The 23,295-nt window shown below is 37.2% G+C and overlaps 1 protein-coding gene and 1 pseudogene across 4 annotated transcripts; both read left to right on the top strand.

Moving 5' to 3' along the window:
* On the top strand, positions 1 to 22,666 carry ptpn22 (protein tyrosine phosphatase non-receptor type 22). Of its 4 annotated transcripts, none has more exons than XM_028453593.1 (25): positions 1 to 257; positions 5,183 to 5,291; positions 6,164 to 6,240; positions 7,543 to 7,638; positions 8,159 to 8,197; positions 9,442 to 9,513; positions 9,596 to 9,655; positions 9,866 to 10,008; positions 13,004 to 13,070; positions 13,143 to 13,220; positions 13,306 to 13,392; positions 14,737 to 15,106; positions 15,812 to 15,886; positions 16,089 to 16,166; positions 17,294 to 17,380; positions 17,467 to 17,582; positions 18,484 to 18,511; positions 18,680 to 18,748; positions 18,823 to 18,932; positions 19,019 to 19,046; positions 20,581 to 20,643; positions 20,732 to 20,820; positions 22,106 to 22,136; positions 22,213 to 22,296; positions 22,374 to 22,666. In XM_028453593.1, exons 1-25 carry the CDS (start codon positions 126 to 128, stop codon positions 22,433 to 22,435), a joined length of 2,250 nt encoding a protein of 749 aa, XP_028309394.1. In that variant the 5' UTR covers positions 1 to 125; the 3' UTR covers positions 22,436 to 22,666. The 4 variants fall into 4 exon arrangements, with proteins under 4 accessions (XP_028309394.1, XP_028309393.1, XP_028309392.1 ...); XM_028453592.1 differs by having other exon boundaries at positions 14,701 to 15,106; XM_028453591.1 differs by having other exon boundaries at positions 14,686 to 15,106.
* Positions 19,932 to 20,048, top strand: LOC114467755 (uncharacterized; annotated as a pseudogene).
* Positions 22,667 to 23,295: the final 629 nt, after the last annotated feature.

Genomic DNA, 23,295 nt, shown 5'->3' with positions numbered 1-23,295 from the left:
CACAACTTGTTAGTTGATTCTTGCTTCCTCTAACAATCCCACAGTTCAGAGAAGTACTCGCTAAAGCTTTTGTCAGCCTTCCTTCATGAGCTCGTGATGAGGAGGACCATTGTGTCCTTTCTCACATGCATGTTGAAGGACCTCCAATCCAGGTCATGGAGCAACAGGCCCAGATACTGAGGAAGCTCCTGGAGAACCTGGAGAACCCGAGGGCTGAGGAAGAGGACGGGACGAGTGGTATTGCTGGAGAGTTCGCTGTGAGTCGACAGCCTTTGGTGACCTTTCTATGAAAATAAAAGCCTTCACATATTCAGAAATCAGGAAATCACAGTGTTTACATATATAGATTAGAAGAATAAAGAGCAGAGTGTTCACATCGGTGAACACTGCGGTGCACTGCTTTTATTACGGTGAGTGAAGTATCGTGTTTTTCCACTTCCCCTTTTGCATTTTTACCAGTCAATGCAATGAGGAAGACTAAACGTAGCTGGCATGTGCACAACTCAGTTCTCGTCTGAATGTAAGAAACTATTAAACAAAACAAGGCCTTTTGTTAGATTTTGCCTGTTTTTAAAGCAAATATCAGCAAAAGATTTAACATTTAAACAATCAAAGGAAACAATGATAATAATCTATGAATCTAGAAGATTTCCTCGTATTTTACGTGTTGCAGGAAATAATCTTGTTTCGTGCTGCATGACACGATTTTTCATTTTTGTGCCAAGAAGGCACACATTTGTGTCAAGCTGCTCAGCACAAATTGCAAATCGTTGTATGACAAATTGATCATAACATTTACATTAACGCTGATTAAACGTTTTTTCCAATAAGTTGTAATTGCACAAAATATTCATGAATTTGAAAGTCGTGTCTAGCAGCATGAAAACAATGCGGGAATTGTGTTGGTGTGCACAAAAATAGAACTTTTAGGGACAGTGTCACGTTTCCATCGAGAGATGGTGTTGTCAATGCAATGAGGAAGACTAGAAACATAGTTGACACATAAACAACATTTAAACAAAACACAACAAGCCCTTTCGTTAGTTTTTGACTGTTTGTAAAGCAGATATCAGCAAAAGTTCGAACTTTAAAATGAAAAGACAACAGACCAACATTAAAACAATGAGAGCAAACAATGATAATAAGAATAATGTTGCAGTTTGAGAAGAAGCCTCTATGCAGCCACATATTCAGCAAATAGCAAGAAGCAGCTTTGCACAAACCTGCCTGCGTCTACGAAAATGACTTGATGGAATTTTTCATGTGTGGTGACAAGATTACCTCATATTTTATGTTGCAGGAAATAATTCTGTTTTGTGCGGTGTGACTCAATGTTTTTTTTTAGTTCCACGAGGCATGAATTTGTGTCAAGCTGCTTGGAATGAATTGTCAATTTAACTATAAGTTATTTACCCTAACCCTTAATAAAATTGTTTTAATAAGTTCTAAATGCACAAAATATTGTGTAAATACATATGTTTGAAAGTCGTATTCAGCAACATGAAAAAATATGGGAATTGTGTTGGTGTGCACAAAAATAGAAACGTTTTTTTCAGCGACAGTGTCAAGTTTCCCCCTAGAGCTGGTGTTACCAATGCAATGAGGAAGACTAGAATCAACTCAGCTTTCGTCTAAATGTAAGAAACTGTTAAACAAAACAAAACAAGCCTTTTCGTTAAATTTTGACTCTTTGTAAAGCAGATATCAGCAAAAGCTTTAACTTTAAATAAAAACACAAGAAACTACTATTTAAAAAATGATAGCAGAAGTAATTTTTGCATCCACATATTCATCAAATAGCAAGAAACGGCTCTGCATGAGCTTGCTTCTTTGCTTACACCATCTGCACACACTGCTGCTATGGAGACGCCACCGAGTGCTTGTGCCAGCTGCTTCTCTGCTGTCACCCTGCACACCGGCGGTTCACCTCCTCATAGGACAGGAAGTGCTTTATGGTTTTTGTAGTTAAGACGGCCTTTAACACACAGCTCAGGGTTGAACGAGCTGGCCCTGTCCACAGAAAGACCAGTGTCTCCATGAGGGACAAACCTCCGCTCTATTAGTCCAGGGGTGGCAAATATCTGTGTTAAAGGGCCAGTATGATGAAAAAATCACTTTATAATGGTTTTGCTACAGTGATATACATCCCTTTAGCCTCATTCAGAGGGCCAAAATTAAAAGTTATGTTTCCTCCCTCTCTCGCTATTCTACATTTTGTAAAAAGTCAGCAACAAACGGGCAAGTTGGATTTTTACCAATGTCATAAAGTGGAAACTCCTCCTCCTGACAATCCTGGCTCTTTCTACGCTACATAAGAATGTGAAGGCAGGGCATCATCACAAAAGTTGCACTGTTTTGGGATGCATTGAACAATGGACAAATATACTGTATTTGTACTACCCTCATCAGAGCATCTTAGTGGCTGGATTTTATATTTGCTGTCACGTACCAAGCAAAATGGGTAAAGTTCTGGCTGGTGAGGCCTGAAAATCTCTCCCATCGATTTTCCAAAAGTGCTCGGATTGGGCCGAACGAGGTATCAGCAAAACGGTCTGGTCGTCTTGAGTCCGAATATGTGCATCATTCTCGGAAAGAGGCCAAATGCTGCCCGCTAGAGCCAAAATGCACAATTTCCAGGACGGAAAAAAGTGCACATTTTGCCCAAAATCCGCAGAGAGGTTTTAGTCCTGAGTACGAATATGCGCTCAGTTTTCGACTCGGGTCCATATTGCGCCCGCTGGAGGCCCTGGAAGTCATTGCTCATTGTTCATAGACCCATCGAACCAGGGGCATGTCTGGGTGTCTCGTCCCTGGGTAGAGTCCTGGCTGGGGGGGCCTGGAAGTCTCTCCCATCGATTGCTCGAAGTGCTCAGAGGAGGTATCAGTGGAAAGGTCTGGTTCCCCTGAGTCCGAATATGTGTATGTACATCCCAAGTAGAGTCTGAATTATGCCCATTGGAGGCCCTAAAAAGTCGGTGTTTTCCTCAACCAGGGGTAACCTCAGTCAATGGGAGTCTGTGTCTACAGACATACTGTATATATTAATGCATATGAATGAAGGCCCAAAAAGAGCGGTCATGAAAATGACATTTCAGAGGCTAAAACTCCAAAAACAGGCAAGTTTGGGAAAAGAAACCTCAAATACTAGGTTGCTGGGGTTCTTAGAACAATTGAAGATGGGTGAAAAATGGCATAATACTGGACCTTAAGATAATGTAATAACTGTAAATTATTAGAAATAGCTAATCCTACCATTCTTTGGTTAGTAAAGTACTCAAATATATGCAGGCATGTCAGGATTACTTTTCTGAGGAACAAACTCTCTAGGGCAGGAGAGTCAAACTAGTTTTAGTTCAGGGGCCAAATACAGACGAGTTCGATCACAAGTGGGCTGCAGGTTTAAGGCGAGAAACTATTTCATCATTAATGTGCCCAAATTTACACTTCTAATTATAAATTAGACGTAAAGTATGGAAGGCATCAACAAAACCTTAGCAATGAGTGACAAACACTTAAGTTTCCTTTGATTTTTGGACCAATTTTTATTTAATTTAATTTGGGGAGTTTTTGTGGAATATTTTGAGAAAAATTGCAGGATTTTGGTAAAAATTAGAATTTTTTCAACAACAATTTACAACTGAATTATTTGGTAATCTATAAACACAATGATACATGTTTTCTCTGTCATTTTCACTTTCTCCTGCGGGTTGAATTGGATGCCGTGAATGGTCGAATTTGGCCCCCCATCCTTGAGTTTGACACATGCTCTATTGCAGGGGTTCTCAACTGGTCTCAGCTCGGGACCCACATTTTGCCACAGTCATTAAATCGCGACCCTCTTCTTTTTTTTTTAGAATTCAACCAACCAAATTTAGTTTTTCAAAAATAGCTGTTGAAAACATGCATATATAATGTTTTTTTAAAACGTAAATCTATATATTTTCCTTTACAACATGCATTTCACAGCATGCCTGGCAAAAGAAAAGACAAGTCCAACATGAGAGACATTAAGTATTTATGTATTTTTGACCAACTGTCCGCGACCCACCAGTAACCACTTTTGGGTCGCGACCCACCAGTTAAGAATCACTGCTCTCGGGTTTACAGAGAAAAGGGAAAATATCCAGTGGGACAAAAAACGTTACATTTGTCCAAAAGAACACTGTCTTTGTAATGTGAAGTTAAAATGTAGCAAACACATTGAAACGTGACATTGTTTTCTCTTTGTGTGTTTTGGCAAAGGCAAAGTTTGTCTAGAGCCGACATGGACAACTTTTATCTCACTGCAGGCCACAAAAGAGTCATTGTCTAATCCTGAGGACCAAATTATCTACATTAGTGTCAACATTTAGAATAATGAGCAATCTGAGCATTAACACAGGGAAGAACTAAGGTTTTTGTACATTTCTAATGTCATTTTGTGTATTTTTGTTGTCTTTTAGTGTTTTTTGTGTGTAATTTCCATCATTTGATGTATTTTTGTGTGTCCTACTGTGTGTTTATGAAGTAATTTTGTATAGTTTTGCTTTACTTTTGTGTATTCTTCTCTCTTTGTGTGTATTTTGTTGGTGTTTGGTGTGTTTGGAAATAACTTTGTGTATTTTTTTGTGTTTTTGAGCCATTTTGTGTTTTTTTTCCATCATTTTATGTATTTTTTGTATCCTTTTGTGTGTTTTTAAAGTAACCTTGTGTTTTTTTGCTTTACTTTTGTGTATTCTTCTCTGTTTTTGTAGTTTGTTGGTGTTTGGACGTAATGTGTATTTTGTTGTCTTTTTGTGTGTTTTTAAGTAATTCTGTGCACTTTTGTTGTATTTTTATGTGTTTTTGAGCCATTCTGTGTATTTTGTCCATCATTTTATGTATTTTTTTTTTCCTTCTGTGTATTCTTCTCTCTTTTTTATGTGTAGTTTGTTGGTGTTTTGAAGTAATTTTGGGTAGTTTGTTGTTTATGTGTATTCACCTGTCATTTTCTGTATGTTATTGTGTATTTTTGAAGTAATTTTATGCACATTTCAATAATTTTGTGTATTGTTTTTGCCTTTTTGGAGTCATTTTTTGCATTCATTAAATTAGACTGAGGGCCGTGTGTGGCTCACGGACCACTAGTTGCTCATATCTGGTCTAGAAAATGATTTCCTTGTTCTCACGCATCTTCCCACTTTTTAAAATTGCTTCTCTTTAGAGATTAAGGAGTCAGTCAATAAAGTATCGAACTGACAAGATCTTCACCTGCAAGACGGCCGAGAAGCAAGTGAACACCAAGAAGAATCGATACAAAGACATTATTCCCTGTAAGTAATAGTCATGTATCGTTATATAAAATAAAATGAATGTGTAGTTAAATAATATTAAACATTATAAAATGTAAAATAAAATGTAGTTTAAATGAATATATCACCGGTAGTTTAAAAAAATAAAAAAATACATACGAGTCACATTTCTTAAAAAATGAAATACAAATATTTTTGATAAAAAATAAAATAAATAAGAGTCATGTAGTTTAAAGAAAAATAATGATATTTCTTTAAACAAGAGTCATGGAGATTAAATGAAGATAAATAAATAAATAAATACATACATACATACATACATACAGAAATTACAAAATAAAAAACTTAAAAAATAAAATGGAAAGACATTTAAAAGAGTCATGTAGATTAAAAAAATAAACAAATAATTATTCATTTAAAAAAAGTAATGTATTTTTAAACTCTAATATATACATATATTTGTATTCATTTTTCTCTTAATAGTAAGTAGGGAATTGATATATTGTTTTGAACCTCTTCTTTGTCTGGATTCAAGTGATTTATTTGAACACATACAAAGCTCAAAAAAAGAAAATGAAGTGGAAGCAGGAACTTTTCAAAATAATAAAAACAAATCCCAACAACATTTCTTTGCCGCCCGATACAAAAAGGTCCACGGACCAGTGTTTGGAGAACTCTGACCTAACTTACATATTAGGAAACATCTACACTCATGGAGAACATGCAAACTCAGTCCAGGAATTGATTACAACCTTTAATTTAACACCCAATTTAAAACAGGTAGTAATAACATAAATTCCTTACAAAGAAGACACATATTCATATGATTATTGATTAATAATTAAAGCTTTAAAATGCAATTGATAAATAATATGACATTCTTCTCTTTCCAGTTGACCACAGCAGAGTGAAGCTGACTCTAAGCACCAGTAAAAAGGACAATGACTACATTAATGGCAGTTTTATTCAGGTGAACCCACACTTTTATTTTGTTAAGGGGGTGGGGGGGTGGGAGGATCACTTTTCCAAGCTTTATATCATGTTAGGGTGTCATTCCCTTCTGAAAAACATACCTTCAATGTTTCTCAGATTGATTCATGTATTTTTGAGTAATCTTTAAAGGGGACATCTCATGCCATTTTTCACCCATCTCCATTTGTTCAAAAAGAACCTCAAACACATATTGTAGTATTTGATGTTTATTTTCCCAAGCTCGCCTGTTTTCCAGAGTTTTAGCCCTCTGAAAAGTCCCTTTCTGAGCAATTCTGAAATCGGGCCATTTTGGTGCCTACTTATGCATATTCATATTCATCAGGTTGGGGGTGGAGTCCATGGGTGGAGTTACCAGTGGAGGGGAGGGTATTTTCTTTCCCAATTTCATTTGTGACTTCACAAATGTGTAAAATTTGAATCGGAGCAATTTTCTCTGTGTTGAAAGAATTACACAGACCACAAATAAACAACGGGATGGATTTATTTCATATTTTGTAAGTAAAGTTACCTCATTTGTGTTCAAAAAGACTGCAAAAGTTGATTTTTCATAATATGTCCCCTATAAATCTCCTTCCAGCAGCCATTTTACTGCAGTTATGCTCCAGGGGACGAGGCTCCGCCTTGGCGACAAGGCCCCTCCCCCCTCCTATGTTCTCTTCCTTAGTTCAACCCATAGCACCCACCTCTGCAGATTTAGCTTTTGATTTACTTATTTTAAAGACTTTTCTAAGAAACCCCTGGCTTATGTTGTCTGTATTCATTTATGTACGCATTAAAAACAAAAAACAAAAAAAAAAAAAACCCCTCCCCTCCCCTTCACACTGTCTGTAAAGCCGAGATAGCAGCCCCTCCCTCCCGCTATAAAGCTACAGAGAGACAGCTGCAGCTGCAGCTATGGTTGACACCTCCTAGCGGGGCTAAATTAAGCGGTTAACTTATTGAATAAGCCTACATTCTGGGTGAACTCATCCTTTACTAAAATATGTAAGTTGATCAGTTAAACCATAAAAGCGGTGCTGTTTTACGATACGTACTACAACCGAATGAGGAGTGTCATGAACAGAGTTGCTACAGAAGGAAATTTTTTTTTTTTTTTCTAACTTTTGCTGCATTTTCTAAACTATTTTGGGTAGCATAGTTATTTGAGTATGCTATAGAATGGTTCTATGTGCCTGAAAAAAAAACATGATACCTCCCCTTTAATTTGGTAAAACAATCAACTTTAAATCCCTTCATTGTGTTGTGTAGGTGGTATAATGACTCTGTGTTTTCCGTGCAGGGAGTTTCAGGCTCCAGGGCCTACATCGCCACTCAGGGACCTTTACCTCACACAGTGGTGGATTTCCTGAGAATGCTTTGGGAATACGACATCAGGGTGGGAGTGTCTGCTCTTCTCTCGACGCAACATTATGAACTGTGTTGAACATGTGATAGTTCAGGGGTGTCAAACTCATTGTAGTTCAGGGGCCAAATACGGAGCAGTTTAATCTCAAGTGGGCCACAGATTTTATGCAGGAAAACGAGTAATTTCAACAGTGTTGTGTCCTAGTTTACACTTCTATGTATACATAAAACACAAAATATGTAAGAAACTATCCAAGCAATAAGTGATAAATATTAGTAATTTGGACCAATTTCTATTTAATTAAGGAAAATATTATGTAATAATTTACTGAAAATTGAAGGATTTTGTAAGAATTTTGAGTTTTTTCAACATTTCAACGATAAAAATGACTGCAAATAATGTTGAGTCATTTGTCTCTGTCATTTCTATTTTCTCCTGCGGGCCAAATTGGATGCTCCAAAGGGTCAAATTTGGTCCCCGTGCCTTGAGTTTGACACACGTGTGGTAGAGCGTCAGTGTTGATTTGTGTACATGTTGTTTATTTCTGCAGGTTGTTGTGAATGCATGTCGAGAGTTTGAGATGGGGAAGGTAACATTTTCTTTCATGTTGGTCTATAATCAAGCTTTTGGGTGTGTTTATCATTCTTATTCTTAGGAGCCGCTACTTCCTGATATCAGGTGCTAATTATTTTCATAACCCAGAATTTCAAGTCTTTTACAACGAGGTCATATGCTTCTAATCAAAAATAACCTCCAAGATTAATCAATCTGCTACCTCTGCACAAACAGATCCAAGGGTCACATGATCAATATTCATGTCAGCATTTAGAATAATGAACAATTTGAGCATTAATACAGGAAAGAACAAAATGTTTAGTGTATATTCCTGTCATTTTATTGTATTTTTGCTGGGTTTTTTTGTGTTTTCTTTGTTGTTTTTTGTGCGGTTTTAGTCATTTTTTTTGTATTTTTGTTGTGTGATGTATTTTTCTGTCATTTTGTGTAATTTTGTTGTTTTTTGTGTTTTTGTTGTCATTCTGTGCATTTTTTGATGCATTTTTTGTAATTATGTGAATTTTTGGAAGTCATTTTGTGTATTACTGTAGTATTTTTTTTGTATTCCTATGTCATTCTCTATGTTTTCTAAAATTTTTCTGCATTTTTGTTGTTTTGTGTGTTTTTGGAGTCTTTTAAAGTATTTTTGAAATAATTAATTGTGTTATTGAACTTTTTTGACGTGTGTTTTCTGTGGTTTCATGTATTTTTGGAGTAATTTGGGATGTTTATAAAGTCATTGTATATTTTTGTTGTTACTTTGTTTTTAAAGTGATTTTATTTGTTATTTTTTTTGTCATTTTATTGTAATTAGGGCCCGAGCACAGCGGTGCATAGGTTTTTGTAGTTTTTTTTGTATGGTTTTTGTCATCTTGTGTTTTTTTGGAAGGGTTTTGTGGAGATATGTTACACTATTTTTGTCAGTTTGTTTATTTTTTTCATTTTGTATGTTTGTATGTATGTTTATCATTTTTGTGTGTGTATTTTTTGTGGTTTGGTGTATTTTGGGAGTAATTTGGGGTGTTTATAAAGTCATTGTATGTTTTTATTATTAGTTTGTATTAGTCTTGTATTTTAAAGTCATTTTGAGTGCATTTTTTAATTTTTTTATTCTGTGTATTTTTGTTGTTGTTTCAATTTATTTTCAGTTTTTCTGTCATGTATCAAATTAACTTCTTAAATGACAATTTTTTAATTCAATTTGGAAGCCAGACAAAATCATACCGAGGCTCTCGTACAATGGTTTAAATGAAGATAATTTCGTCCTCCTTTCCCTAGAAAAAGTGTGAACTCTACTGGCCCCGAAACCCAGACACACCCTTTGTTTGTGAGCCTTTCACGGTCGACTTAGTGAGTATTTCTTTCTTTATTTGTCACTCTTTCTTTTTTTATAGTGTAACATTTAATATGATTTCTAACTGTTTCTTCACAGGATTCAGAGGAAGATAAAGGAGATTATATAACTAGGATGCTAAGGTTGACTTTTCACAATGTAAGCAAAATTTCTATCCCGACTTTGATGAGAAAATTCCTTTGATTATGTGAAGCACGTCATCAGAGGTGGAGTGTTCATAAAGTTATGGCTGATTGTGCAACCAAATTGGTTCTCCATGCAGGTGGATCCAGTGAAAGACGTACATGAGTAATGACTCTTTCTAACTGTGTGTGTATTCTAACTGTTCATAGCGTGTGATTTTTCCAGAGCAGTCGGATTCTGAAACAGCTGCATTATGTGAAATGGCCGGATCACGGCGTGCCGGACTCCATTCCTCCCATTCTGGAAATGTTGCAAGAAATGCGAAGCTATCAGACCCACAATGACATTCCCATCTGTATCCACTGCAGGTCACGTTTCACTCTCTCAGATCTCTAATTAGTGAGGATGCAGGAGACATTGGGACCAGGGGCCACATTTAGAAACGCTGCAGTCGTAAAAAAGAAAGCGTACGCCGATCATAAGCAACGTTTGGGATTAATTAAAAAGAAAACCAGGCGAGATAATGTGCGCACCTCCACAGCAGCTTTGATCCTGCCGTACGCACAAAATCATGTGAAACGGGAAACTCCTCCCCCAACAGGAGAAGGATGACATTAAAGACAGCGCTGTGAAATTTATACATTTGTGTGAAATAATCGAACATTGCACATTTCATATCATATATAAAGAATACATTTGCAAAAACAGAGAAAGAAAAAATTATACTGATGCCCCAGGTAGTGAGTGGCGTGCGTGCGCCTACAAACACAGCTGCGGTGGAAGGCGATGCCATGTCCCTGGCCTCACTCACCCCAGGACCACTGACCAGTAAACACCCTGGGAGTCGAACTGATGAAAAATATGGATTTACTTGAAATTAAATATTGTGAATAACGTATAGTACCAAAGGTGTTTCATTGCCTGTTCATCTTTATTATTTCAAACAAGGAAATACAATTTAATCCCATGCTTCTGGCACATATAGTGCATCTGTGTCCCCCTCAGCCTCCGTTTCAATACAGAGGGGTTCCCCAATCATCCTCTAGCCTTTTGTCTGAGCCCTGTTGCACAGACGCTCTTCCTATGGAGAGTGATACACATTTTCTCCTCCGCTTTTATGTCTGACCATTTCTTTTTCACCTCAGTCACAGTCTGAGGCAACGCAATGCAATCTGCCTTTCTATCATTCGTAATGTTCACTGTCACCAAATTACGCTGTCCTGCCTGTGTCCACCTCAACAATTAATAACTCCACCGCACATTGAGTGAAATGTGTTTTTATTTGATCGTTTTCCCCTTTGGTCCACCGTGAACTTTGTATTAGTGAATATTCATTAAGGGCGTTCACCTGACCTTTTATGGGCACTGTATGGGCGGAGCAAGGTGTTTCCTCACGTGCCACAACTTTCGAGTTGATTGCGCTTTAAAAACGTAAACAGGCGTGGGACGTACGTCATTAAAAAAAAAATTGCGTATGCACTTCCTGGTTTTTAGTGTACGCCAGCTGAAGTGTGCTTACCTAGGAAGACTTTTATAAATGAGGCCCCTGCTCACACATTTTTGACCTAGAAACATTTCTCTGTGGAGTTTGCATGTTCTCCACCGTGCTCGCATTGGGTTTCTCTGGGTAAACTGTTAACTTCTGGGTAAGCTAATGCTATGCTAGTGCTAAGGTAATGCTAGGCTAGGCTAATGATAATGCTAATGTTAGGTTACTGCTAAGGCTTATCTAAAGCTTGGCTAATGTTAATGCTAATGCTAGGATAATGCTAGGCTAATGTTAACAGTAATGCTAATGCTAATGCCAGGCTAATATTAATGCTTGGTTAATGCTAATAATAGGTTAATGCTAATGTTTGGCTAAGGCTTTGCTAATGCTAGGCTAATGTTAATGCTAGGCAAATGTTAATTGCAACGCTAATGTTGGGTTAAGGCTAATACTTGACTAATGCAAATGCTAGGGAAATGCTAATGCTAGGTTAATTCTAGGATAATGCTAGGCTAATGTTAATAGTAATGTTAATGATAATGCTAGGCTAATGCTGCTAATGTTCATTTTGATGCTAATCTAATTCTAAGCTAATGCTTATGCTAATGTTGTTTTGAGCAAGCAGGTCTGAAAATGGATGGATGAATCTTCTGAATTCCCACATGCAGTGTTTGAAGATGCAAATATTTTAGTTAAACATGCAATCATTGGTTTTAGATACAAAAAACATCTTGATTTGTTATTAAATGTAGATTATTTAGCAACAGTATTTGTGTCATTTAGTTGCATGACTTGCAAATGTAAAAGAAGAGAAAAAAGCATCATTGTGCATTTAGAATCACTTTACTCATCAGTTACAGCTGTTTAAGGCTGAGATGAATAAATGTCACACTTTGGTTTATATCTGAGAGCTGTGGGAACACACTGCGGTGTTTCAGTCTACTGTTAACCTTTGAGTTTCAGCTGCTTCACTATAGACAGGAAACGTCTCTGAGCTGCTACTGAGAACACTTGATTCTTTCAGCACTGAGACAAATCATTAACTAATCATTTATTTAGTTTATTTAGGGGCCACAACAACCTGTTGTTATCTCGCAGGTTCTTCTTCTTCTGGGGAAATCCTACATCCCATGCACCAACAATCACCAAATTTTGCACAAGGGTCCAGTCCTATGTCAGATTGCCTCAGTTGCAAAAATAGGCTGAAGTTAGCGCTACAACATTATGTGCCACAGATATACAATGTTCACCAAAATGGGTAATGTAGTTTAAAAATTAGAAACAGTTACTTTAAACTGGCAAATAATGGGCATGACAAATCATGAATGTGGTTAAATTGGCCAAAATGAGCTTGAAAAAAAGGTTAAAAGTGACAATAATGGGTCAACATATGTGACATTGGGTGGGAAAGTGGTGGAAAGGGTTGATAAGTGCCAAAAATTTCTTGAAAGTGGAAAAAATGTGCAGAAAAAGGGTTGAAATTTGACAGAGAAGTGGCAGAAATGGGAGTAATGTAGGAAAAATGCATTTAGAGGAGCAAAAATATAAGAAAAACTGATGAAAATAGGTTAAAATATGACAAAAATAAAAATAAGCAAAAATGGTCTCAAATTGTTCAGAAAATATTCTTAGTTTCTTTGAAGGCATCTGACAACCCTCTCCCACTGTCTCTCAACCCCAAGGTTGAGCACCCCTTGTCACAGATCATCATTTCTTGTGTCAGAAATTGTGATGATTTACTGATGCTAAATTTACATTAGACACTTTTTTTCTTTTTCCTACACTCTGTCTGTTCCTCAGAATTGCCTACTTTTGCCTAAAGTTGCCGTTCTAATAATAATGTGACGTGTGTTTGCTGCTGTGTGCATGTGCAGTGCTGGCTGTGGTCGAACAGGAGCTCTTTGTGTCATCGACTACACCTGGAACCTCCTGAAGAACCAGGTGAGATCTCCTGCATACACCATGTGACACCAAAGCTGCATGTGTGATCTCATTACATCTCCGTGTTTGTAGATGATCACTTCGGATTTCAACATCTTTGATTTAGTGCAAACCATGAGAACGCAGAGACCATCAGTGGTTCAAACCGCCGTAAGCATTACAACCCCAAACCCCACAAACACTGTTGTTGTCATGATGTCACTTGACATCACATGATCTTCCTGTTGAACTTAAGGAGCAATATGAGCTGGTCTACAGAACCATCAAATACCTGTTTGAGAAGTTTCTGCAGAACATAGACGACCAGATCCAAGAAAACAAGGTGAGAAACACATTACAACGTAGTGTTGGTGTGTTTATCCATCGCACCTTGCAGGTCAGTGAGGTGACCCTGGCGAGAATTAGTCTTTGTAGAAGAATTAATGAAGTCCGCTCGTATGGCAAACCCTTTTAACATTTAATAGCTAATCTGGATATGTAATACAGATATCAGCAATTAAATTATTCCTAGTCAAAAATAACATTTTGGATATCTACAATGACATTCTTCCTATCCACAACGTAATTCCTCCTCGGACAAATGACATCACTTTCCCCATTGATGTGTAGGGGTTTGTCATTAAAGATTAAAGATATCCTTAATGGCATTCGTAGATATCTTTAATCGTCTTTTAGCTAGTTAAAATGATGTTATAGATATCTTGAACTGGAATCACGCCTAGTCAGAATGAACTAGACATCTCAAACTAGATTTACGGACTGTTAGTTGCAGATATCGAGTTAGAGATATCTTTAAATGAATTGTGGTTAAAGATTTCTCAAATTTGAGGTATCTTCAACTGTAATTATGACTAGACATAATGTAATTACAGATTTCTTGAATGAGAATTTCGACTAGGCAAATTGATATTGCAGATATCTGTAATTGTGGCAGAAGTTATAGGTGGAGGGGCTAGTGGTGCGCGGGAGGTGTGTCTAGAGAGAAAAAAAGTTTAATACGCTGTAGATTTCTTGTACAAATTTCAAGTGAGTGTAGCCGTTATTTAAGATGGCCATCAAAGCTCACAGCACAACACAAAATGAAGAATTCCACAACGCAACACAAAACAAAAGAGCACACAAATACAATCCCCACAACACAACACAACACGAAGAGTGACGTTGACGTTGGTACATAAAAAAATCCACGAAGAAGAGTGACGTTAACGTTGCTTTTTTGTTGTGTTGTGAGCTTTTTCGGCCACCGTAGTTATACCCCACAAAGTCCTAGATTATAACTTTGCTCTATTTCATGGACATTTCCCAACTATTCTCATCAATGACTGCAATCACCATTTCTTCTGCTAAGAAAACCGTTAAAAGTACTGTTTTCATTTGGGTCAGTATCCAATGAGAAGCCTCGTATGAGCAGAGTCAAGAACACGATTTTGACTAGTCACAATGTAATTACAGATATCTTTAAACTGAGTTTCAACGAGTCAAAACTCCGTTACAGATATCTTGCAAGTGGCATTTACAATGAGCGACGAGGCGAAGGGTGGTTTTTGTCATTGCAGATATATGTAACTCTAACTGTCATTGTGAGTGGTCAAAATTAAATTTTAAATGTTGAAAGGGCTTGCCATACCAGGCAGCAGCGGTCCCATCTTCTGTGCTTGAAATCCAGCTCCCCAACCTCAGTGAAGACCTTCAAACCAGGTCACAACCCCTGCAGCACCTGCTTCACCAACCAAAGGATGAATCGCATCAGTTCAGCCCCGATCCAAGCCTGAGTGAACCCCAACAATGCCACGCACCAAGCACGACCCCTGAAGACTCAAACCAGGACCAGGATGCACCACTGGAACTGGTGCCTTCCTGCCAGGTTGTCCCTGCAGTCCAGTCTGTGTCAGCAGAGACTCCTCCTGTCGTGTATCTGATGGTGGAGGACCCGTACTTCGACTCACACTCGTGTCACAGAAACACTGACCCGTGGTCGTCAAGATCTGTGTCTCCTGTGGATCAAACCAATGCACTCTTCTCTTCTTCTACCTCAGGTAAAAGCAACAATGACACGATGAAGACCTACGGAAGAGGGTTAGGGCCAATTTAGATGGAGAAAATAATTTTTTAGAATAAAGTCAAAATGTCGAGATTGAAATCAAAATTTGTGATTAAAGTTCAAGGTTTGCTAATTAAATTAAATCTATGAAAGCTGATTAGGGCCACAAAAGACAACAGTCTCCATCCAAACTGACCCTAATCTGTTTCCGTAGCTCCTCAATAGCCACAGACGGACTGAATGCTTCACTGGTTTTTCCTTCTGAACAGATTGTTTTTGGCAAAATCTCTTCAAAGTCCTTCAAGATATTACAACGCTGTGTTTATGAGCTAAAATAGAAAGAATATCTTTGTTATTAAACCCAACTTCGAAGTATCGTTTAACGCATTCATTGAATCACGGCATTTTGTAGACAGCCATAATCTGCTGTTTGTTGTCATATGGTGAATTGGCCCTCGTCAGCTTCCGTAGATTTGACTTTATTAGCAAACCTTTGACTTTTATCACAATATTGTGTTTTGAGTTCATTTTCGAAATTTCGACTTTAATCTTGACATTATATTTCAACTTTATTCTTGACATTTCAGCTGTATTCTTGATTTGCCCAAAATGACATTCTCCATTAAAATGGACCCTAATCATCTCTGTACCTGCCTCACAACAAGTGGCTTGGATTTATTTCTTTAAATGTTTCTAAAAGTTCACACAGTTGATGACGAACCTCCGCCGCTGCCTCTGCGAACCCCAGAGTCCTTCATTCTGGCTGTGGATGCAGGTAAGTTTTAGGATCAATCTGAAAGGAACTCACACACACATACACACAAAACCCTAAAAATATACAATCATGGATGATAACCTGAACAACTCATCGTCTGTTCTCAACAAAAGGGATTTCTTCCACACGTCCAAGTTTGGCTCCTGCTGTTGGAGCTTTCTTCTCCACCTCACTTTTAACATGTTTATCATTTTGATTTCAGAAAGTGAAAAATCAGATAAAAGGTTAGCGATGAATATTCCCCCCTGTGCGGCGGATGGAACGCTCGGGAAACTTACAGGTAACTAAAAAAAAAAAAAAAAAAAGAAAAACTCAAATCAAACTATTTAGTCGTCATATTTAGCCAAAGGGTCCCACTCCTCTCTCCTGGAGGGCCACGGTCCTGCAAACCAGGGGTTCCCAACCTCAACATTTGTGGTCTCGAGACACTGCAAGGGATCGCCAGATGTTTTAAAAAAACTAAGAATATTTATATATATTTTTTGAATAATTGCAGCCCATGTTTGCTTATTTTTACCCTTTTTCTGCAACTACACCAAATTTACCATATTTCAACCTATTTTCATTACTTTTTTTGCCATATGTTTTGCTACGTGACTTCCATTTCTGTTACTTCTCTATCAAATGTCAATGGCTTTTCTACACATTTTTTCTACTTTCAAGAAATATTTGACACCATTTCCACCACTTTCCCACCTAATGTTGACCCATTGTTGTCACTTTCAGCCTCTTTTCACCATATTTCATGCTTATTTTATGCCAATTTAACCACATTCACAATTTGTCATGCCCATTATTTGACAGCTTAAACAAATTGTTCCGACTAATTATTCCAATATTGACACTTAAAACCTTTTTACCACTTTTTCTGTCTGTTCTGTCTGGTTGAGAACCACTGGTCTACACTATGGGTTTAATTGTTAAAAATGATCGTCCCTCACAGCTTTAGGTGACGACAACAGTTTATTATGCACAAATATGTTTTCAAATCATTAATTCATAATAGTCCGGCTAATACATATCCTCTCAAAATCATATTCACTATTTTTCATGCTTATTTTTTGCCAGTCATGCTGCATTATTTGCCAGTTTAAACTATCTGTTTGTACACTTTAAATGACATTATCCCAACCCCCCTCCCCCCATTTCTGACACTTCTAAAAAAAAACAATGATTTATATATTTAAGATGACTATATACTATGGCGCAAATAATACCAAACTTCCTGGAAAACAGTGGATATTATTTGGATTAATTAATAAATGTTGTTATCACAGATTCATAGAACAATGGACCATCATTTTGCTGACTTAATGGATGGACCCCAAAAAGCTCTCCCATTTATTCCCCGTATAGATGGTCCTATCTCCACATGACTGCTCTTCAATGTTCATGTCTGTGTTACAGTGGGTCTGATCCCAGGCGGACCACCATCACCCATCCCTCCACTTCCAGAGCAGATGCCACAGTCCTTTGAGTTGGCTTCTGATCAATGTAACCTGACCTCATTGATCACCACTGAACAGTTAGCATTAATCGTTCTGACCCTTCATGATGTCATCATTGTGACTGTCTTTCAGGGTCCGACATCACCCCAGCATCAGCCGTGAAGCTTCGTGTCATGGGTGTGTCTTCTGAGTGGCCTGCAGCCACTTTGTCTAAAGAGGAGACCGGAGGTTGTGGGAGGAGGAGTCAGGTAAGCATAGAATCACTGCCTGTAATGAAAAGGGCAACTTTTATCACAGCAGGGGCCACAAAAATGTGATTGTATCTGATGTGAGGGGCCACATTATTAACATTCATGTCAGAATTTAAAAAAATGACATATCTGTGCATTAATTGCAAAGGGTTTTATACATTTTTAATGGCATTTTGTGTGTTTTTATGGTGTATTTTTTGTTATTGTGTTTTTGTTTTTGAAGTTTTTTGTTGTTGTTTCAAGTATTCTGTCATTTTGATTATGTTGTTGTCGTTTTGTGCATTTTATTAGAGCATTTTGTTGTTTTTGTGTATGTATTTTGACATTTTGATGTTGTTTTGTCTTTTTTTAATAAAAGTTTGCATTCATTCTGTGTGCTTTTGTGGTTATTTTGTTGTTTTGTGTATTTATATCATATTGTGCATTTTTGTTGCTTTTTTGTTTTTGGTGTATATATTTAGTCATTTTGATGTATTTTTGGGGTTTTGAGTGTTTTTTGGAGTCACTCTGTACATACATATATATATATGTATATATACATATACATATATATATATACACACATATATATATATATATATATCGTTTTTTTGTGCATTTATTGAGTCATTTTGAAGTTGTTTTGTCTTTTTATATTTTTTTGCTGTTTTGTGTGTTTTTGGGGTTATTTTGTTGTTGTTTTATATATTGTCTGTCATTTGTGCATTTTTGTTGTCATTTCATGTGTATTTTGTTGTTTTTGTGTATTTATTTAGACATTTAGACGTCATTTTGTTTTTTTGTGGTTTTGAGTGTTTTTGGAGTCACTCTATATATATTTGTAAGTACCTATCCAGTAAATATTCACTCATCCTTTCAATACATGCTTATCTTAATGATTTTATTACTTTCTTTTCAGAGTCTGAAATCAATAATGACTTTTACAGGTAAGATTTTTGTGTCACGCTAAGTTCTTTATAACAAACTCATAAAGAAATAAGTTTCCACTATCCTTAATGTTTTGAGAGGTTAAAAGAAATTCATTATGACTTCACTAAATATCCAAAGGCATGGGAAATATTAAAAAGTGAATTTTGGCTGTATTTTGTGTGTAGGTGAGGACGATCAGACGCCTCCTTTACCAGAGAGAACTCCAGAGTCCTTCCTTTTGTGCACAGAAAACGGTGACTGTTCACACTGATAGAGAAACGTTCCCATCATCTACTGCAGAGTTTGTGATCTTTGTGCTTCTCTTCAGTGCAAGACAAACCCTACACAAGCTTCCCCCAGAGGGTGGGCCTGTCCTCTGAGTGGGGGGGCACCTGTCAGGCCAAAGAGATCCTGAATGGGCCCATGAGCAGAAGTAAGGTGAGAATGAACCAACATCCAACCAACAATAGCTTCTGCTGCAGAAAGACTTTCTGTGTTTTTGATTCTTTACCTTTTCAACACAGAGTGTTCGCGCCAAGTCTTCCAGACAAGGTGAGCTGACGATTGAAACGCTTGGTAGCTAGGCAACAAAAACACACAGAATGACTTCATAGACGCAAAAGGCAACAAAAACACACAAAACAACAAAGTATGATACTCCAAATAGTCTGCTCCAGGTTTTACCTTAAAATCCAAACCATTCGAACATGTTCAGCTAATACTTTCAACCCATTTCAACCTTATTGCTAATGCTAATCTAATACTAGTTTAATTCTAATGCTAGATTATTGCTAATGCTATGGCTAAGCTAATCAAACTAGAAACAGGGTTAAGGAATAAACTTGAGTTTGAGGAAAGCAGTGGTGAGGAGAGAGAAAGGACAGTACAGAGAAAGGAGGAGGAAACACGAATCAAGGTAAGGTTGAGAATCTAAAGAGAAGGAGAAGATGTTGAGTAGTAATCCTTTTAAAGTTGACTCGAGATTGAAGAATAAGGTGGGAGAGATTGAAATGGCGAGGTTTGTGAGGGATGGAGGTTTGCTGATTATTTGTAAAATGAAAGAACAAAGAGACAAAGCAGTTTGTGTAGCAGGAAGATGTTAGATAGGTTTGTGATTGGAGAGAACAGAGTAGTAGGAGGAGTTATATCTGGGATTGGATTGGATGAGACTTACTGAGGTGGAGATGAAGGAGAATAGAGTTGTGAAAAGAGTAAAATGGCGATGCACAACTAGAAATGGAATGAGGGTCAACAGTCAGTGGATGATGATTGAGTTTGAAGGAGTGGTTCTACCACAGAGAATAATGATAGGTTACATGAGCTATCTAATGCTAGATTAATGCTAATGCTAGGCTAATGCTGGGTTAGCGCTAATGCTAGGCTAATCTTAGGCTAATGCTAGGTTAGTGCTAATGCTAACGTAAGTTAATGTTATGCTAATGTGGCCATACCAGCCTGTCATTGCTTGATCCCGTTAGATCTCAGAAGCTAAGCAGGTCTGGGCCTGGTTAGTAGGTGGGTGGAGCCCACTGAGAATTCCAGGTGCCACAGTGGTATCTGTCATTGTGTCCTTGGGCAAGGCACTTTACCCACATTGCCTAGTATGAATGTAGTGGGTAAGTGAGTGTTGGTGGCGGTCGGAGGGGCCGATGGCGCACTATGGCAGCCTCGCTTCCGTCAGTCTGCCCCAGGGCAGCTGTGGCTACAACAGTAGCTTACCACCACAAAGTGTGGAGTGAAAGAAAAATCCCTTAATTCTGTAAAGCGAGTGTCCAAAGAAGCGCTATATAAAATTGATGCATTATTATTATTAAGGCTAATGCTATGCTATGTTGATGCTAGGATAATGCTAATACTAGCTAATGTTAATGCCAGTTAATGCTATCTAATACTAATGCTAAGCTAATGCAGTTTGACGAGCGCCAGCACCTGCATCTTCACTTGCATTTTCTTCAGAAAATACAAACAGGAAATACAAAAATCCCCCCTCCTCCCTCTCTCCCCACCCCCCAATCACAATGGTGATTATTTCACAAAGAACCTCTAGCGTTTTCATGTGTTGGGGTGTTGGGGTTGTCTTCTGTAGAGCCTCTCGCTGCTGCTCAGCCATTGGCTCCTCTTCCTGTGGTCGTAGCCAGAGGAGGAAGTGGTGAGTCCGTTTGAACAGCAGTAAACCACACGTGGTGGAGAGACGTGCACACGAGCAGGTGCTGATTTCCTGTGTGTGTGTTAAACAGTGGGCGAGCGTGACGGCCACCACAGGTTATCACTCAACGTTCCAGGATCAGAGGAGAAGAACATGGAGAAGGGCATGTTCAGAACAAAGGTAACCAGATCATTCCAGCAAGTTCATTTTGTCTCATTTTTAGAGTAATATGTTAAGGTTGCATTTATTTAGACAACTTTTTTCCAGAAAATGTACTTTAAAAATTAAAAAAGAAAAGACAAAATTACAGAAAAATCTACAAAACGGAAAGAAAATGCAACCATTTACTAAAAATGTACATAAAATGACTCATCGTACACAAAGCAACAACATAAAATACACAAAATTAAACCAAAAACACACAAAATCAGGGGAAAAGACAACAATAATACACAAAAATATAACATAAACACACAAAACAAGTAAAACATGATAGTAGAATTAGTCAAGAAATATATAAAACAACATTAAAACAACACAAAATTACAGAAAATCTACAAAATGAAAAGAAAATGCAATTAATTCAAAAACAAAAAAATACAACAAATATACACAAAATGACTCATCGTACACAAAGCAACAACAAAAACACAAGGGGAAAATTTACAAAATGACAACAAGATTACACAAAAAGGCAACATAAATACACAAAACAACAAAAATATACAAAAAAAACATAATATATAAAACGGCAACAAAAATACAATAAATGACTGAACAAAAAAACCCCCAAAATATTACAAAAACATAAAATGAGGGTCAAAATTCACACAACGTCAAAAAAACAAACACAAAATGACTTAAGAAACACACAACATAAAAGAAACATACATAGAACAACTCAAAAACACAAACAATTGTGCAAAACAACAACAAAAATACACACAATGACTCAATTAAAACAATGTAAAGAAATACACAAAAAAATAAATTACTCCAAAAATACACAAGATGACTACAAAAATAATTAAAAAAAACTCCAAAACATAAAGAGAACAGAAATATACAAAATTACACAAAACAACATCAAAGTGGCCAAGTTGACAGTTCTGTCAGGCATCAAAGTAATCAGCAGACACCTCTGAGGAAGACTGGCAGTTGGCAGTCGGCAGTCGAAACACGTCAGGAGATCAAAATAAAATTTCAACGCAAATCTCCTGAAAAAAAAGTTGTCTGAATAGCCTGACAAAACTGTCAAATTGGCCACACCCAGAAAGAACTCATAAGGACACATCAAAGCGATCAGCGGACGCCTCTGAGGAAGACTGACAGTTGACAGTTGAAACATGTCAGGAGATCAAAGTAAATTTCCTGAAAAAAAGTTGTCAGAATAAATGAAACCTTGACATATTAAAGTTAACACTAAAAAACTGATCAACAACAATGTTCTCTTTTCTTTATCCAGAGTCTGAAATTCTTTAAGAACAAACCAAAGTGTAAGTGCACTTCAACGTTGACTCCTTTAGTGAATGAATGAAAGAATGAATGAATGAATCTCACGTGTTCACATAGACCATTCCTCACCTTCACCACCTTCCAGCCGCTCTGCATCCCTCCCTGAGTCCTCCCGGGCGTCGTTACCGGTGTTCAACCTGGGTGAGCGGCACACGCTAATGCAATGTTGATCAAAAAGCATCTGTGGTGTTGGAGAGTGCATTTTTCTGCTTATACAGGATTCGGGAATCGTTACCCAAAGCCCAAAGGTCCGAGGGTTTACCCGGAGAGCTGGGTTTGAAGGAAGCAGAAGAACTTTACAGTTGTTCCAGCTTCGTTACCTACACGTCAACAACTGTTGAATTAAAAGCATAAACATCCTCAAATTTAGCTACAAGACAAGTTAAATGTGTTAAATCTTTGAATTCACTCGTCTGCAACACTTTGACAACTGTTACAAACGTTTGTGCCACCTGTGAATATTAAAAACTTGATTAAAATGTGTTTTAAACTCCATACAATTAGAAATAAACTGGGAAATAATAGAAACAGTGTGATAATAAACAACAGAAAACTGTAAAGTTAATCATTTATTTCACTTCAAAAGCATTTCTTTCAAACAAAATAAAAAAAGTCTTTCTTTCTAATATGGGATGTGATCTTTTTTGTGACTTATAATTCTCATTAGCTACACTGCTAAAATAGTGTGTTGTTTTTATTAAACAAAAAAATTATAAAACTAGATGAACACACATTAATATTGAATCCCGTTCCCATTGGTTGTTATTTTATTTTCCTAGTTTTTTGTTTGTTTTTTTCAACTGGTGGGAATGGGCTTCCATACATCAAAGACATTTATTCAAAAATGATTTTCATCCAATCAAAAGCTAATATTGAGGTAGGGGCAGCAGGTTAGTGTGAAGGGGCGGGGCATGATGTGAAAAAAGCCAATCAGAAGTCATCTGTGTAGCAATTCCATAACAGGGCAATTTAAGTTAATAATAAACCACTAATTTAAAAAATAAAATGAATAGGAAATGAATAAATAAACTAAAAATGAAAGGCAGAGACAGCGCGACATCACTTCCTTTGATTGAAGGCGTCTGTGTCCAACTCTTATTGAAACAAATTAAGCTGAATGAAATAAAGTGGGTCTGCAGG

Source organism: Gouania willdenowi, chromosome 7 (genome assembly GCF_900634775.1).
Source record: "Gouania willdenowi chromosome 7, fGouWil2.1, whole genome shotgun sequence".
In the NCBI taxonomy this organism is placed as follows: Eukaryota; Metazoa; Chordata; class Actinopteri; order Blenniiformes; family Gobiesocidae; genus Gouania; species Gouania willdenowi.
The sequence above is the reverse complement of the archived record's forward strand: the minus strand, read 5'-3'. Positions and strand labels throughout refer to the sequence as shown.

What these genes read in the sequence shown, in the direction of transcription:
- ptpn22 (XM_028453591.1), top strand. Translation starts at nt 126, where the DNA reads ATGCATGTTGAAGGACCTCCAATCCAGGTCATGGAGCAACAGGCCCAG. An exon ending in TTTGGGAATACGACATCAGG is followed by an intron (nt 7,639 to 8,158) that starts GTGGGAGTGTCT and finishes TTATTTCTGCAG; the next exon opens with GTTGTTGTGAATGCATGTCG. An exon ending in CCTTTTGTGCACAGAAAACG is followed by an intron (nt 18,749 to 18,822) that starts GTGACTGTTCAC and finishes GCTTCTCTTCAG; the next exon opens with TGCAAGACAAACCCTACACA.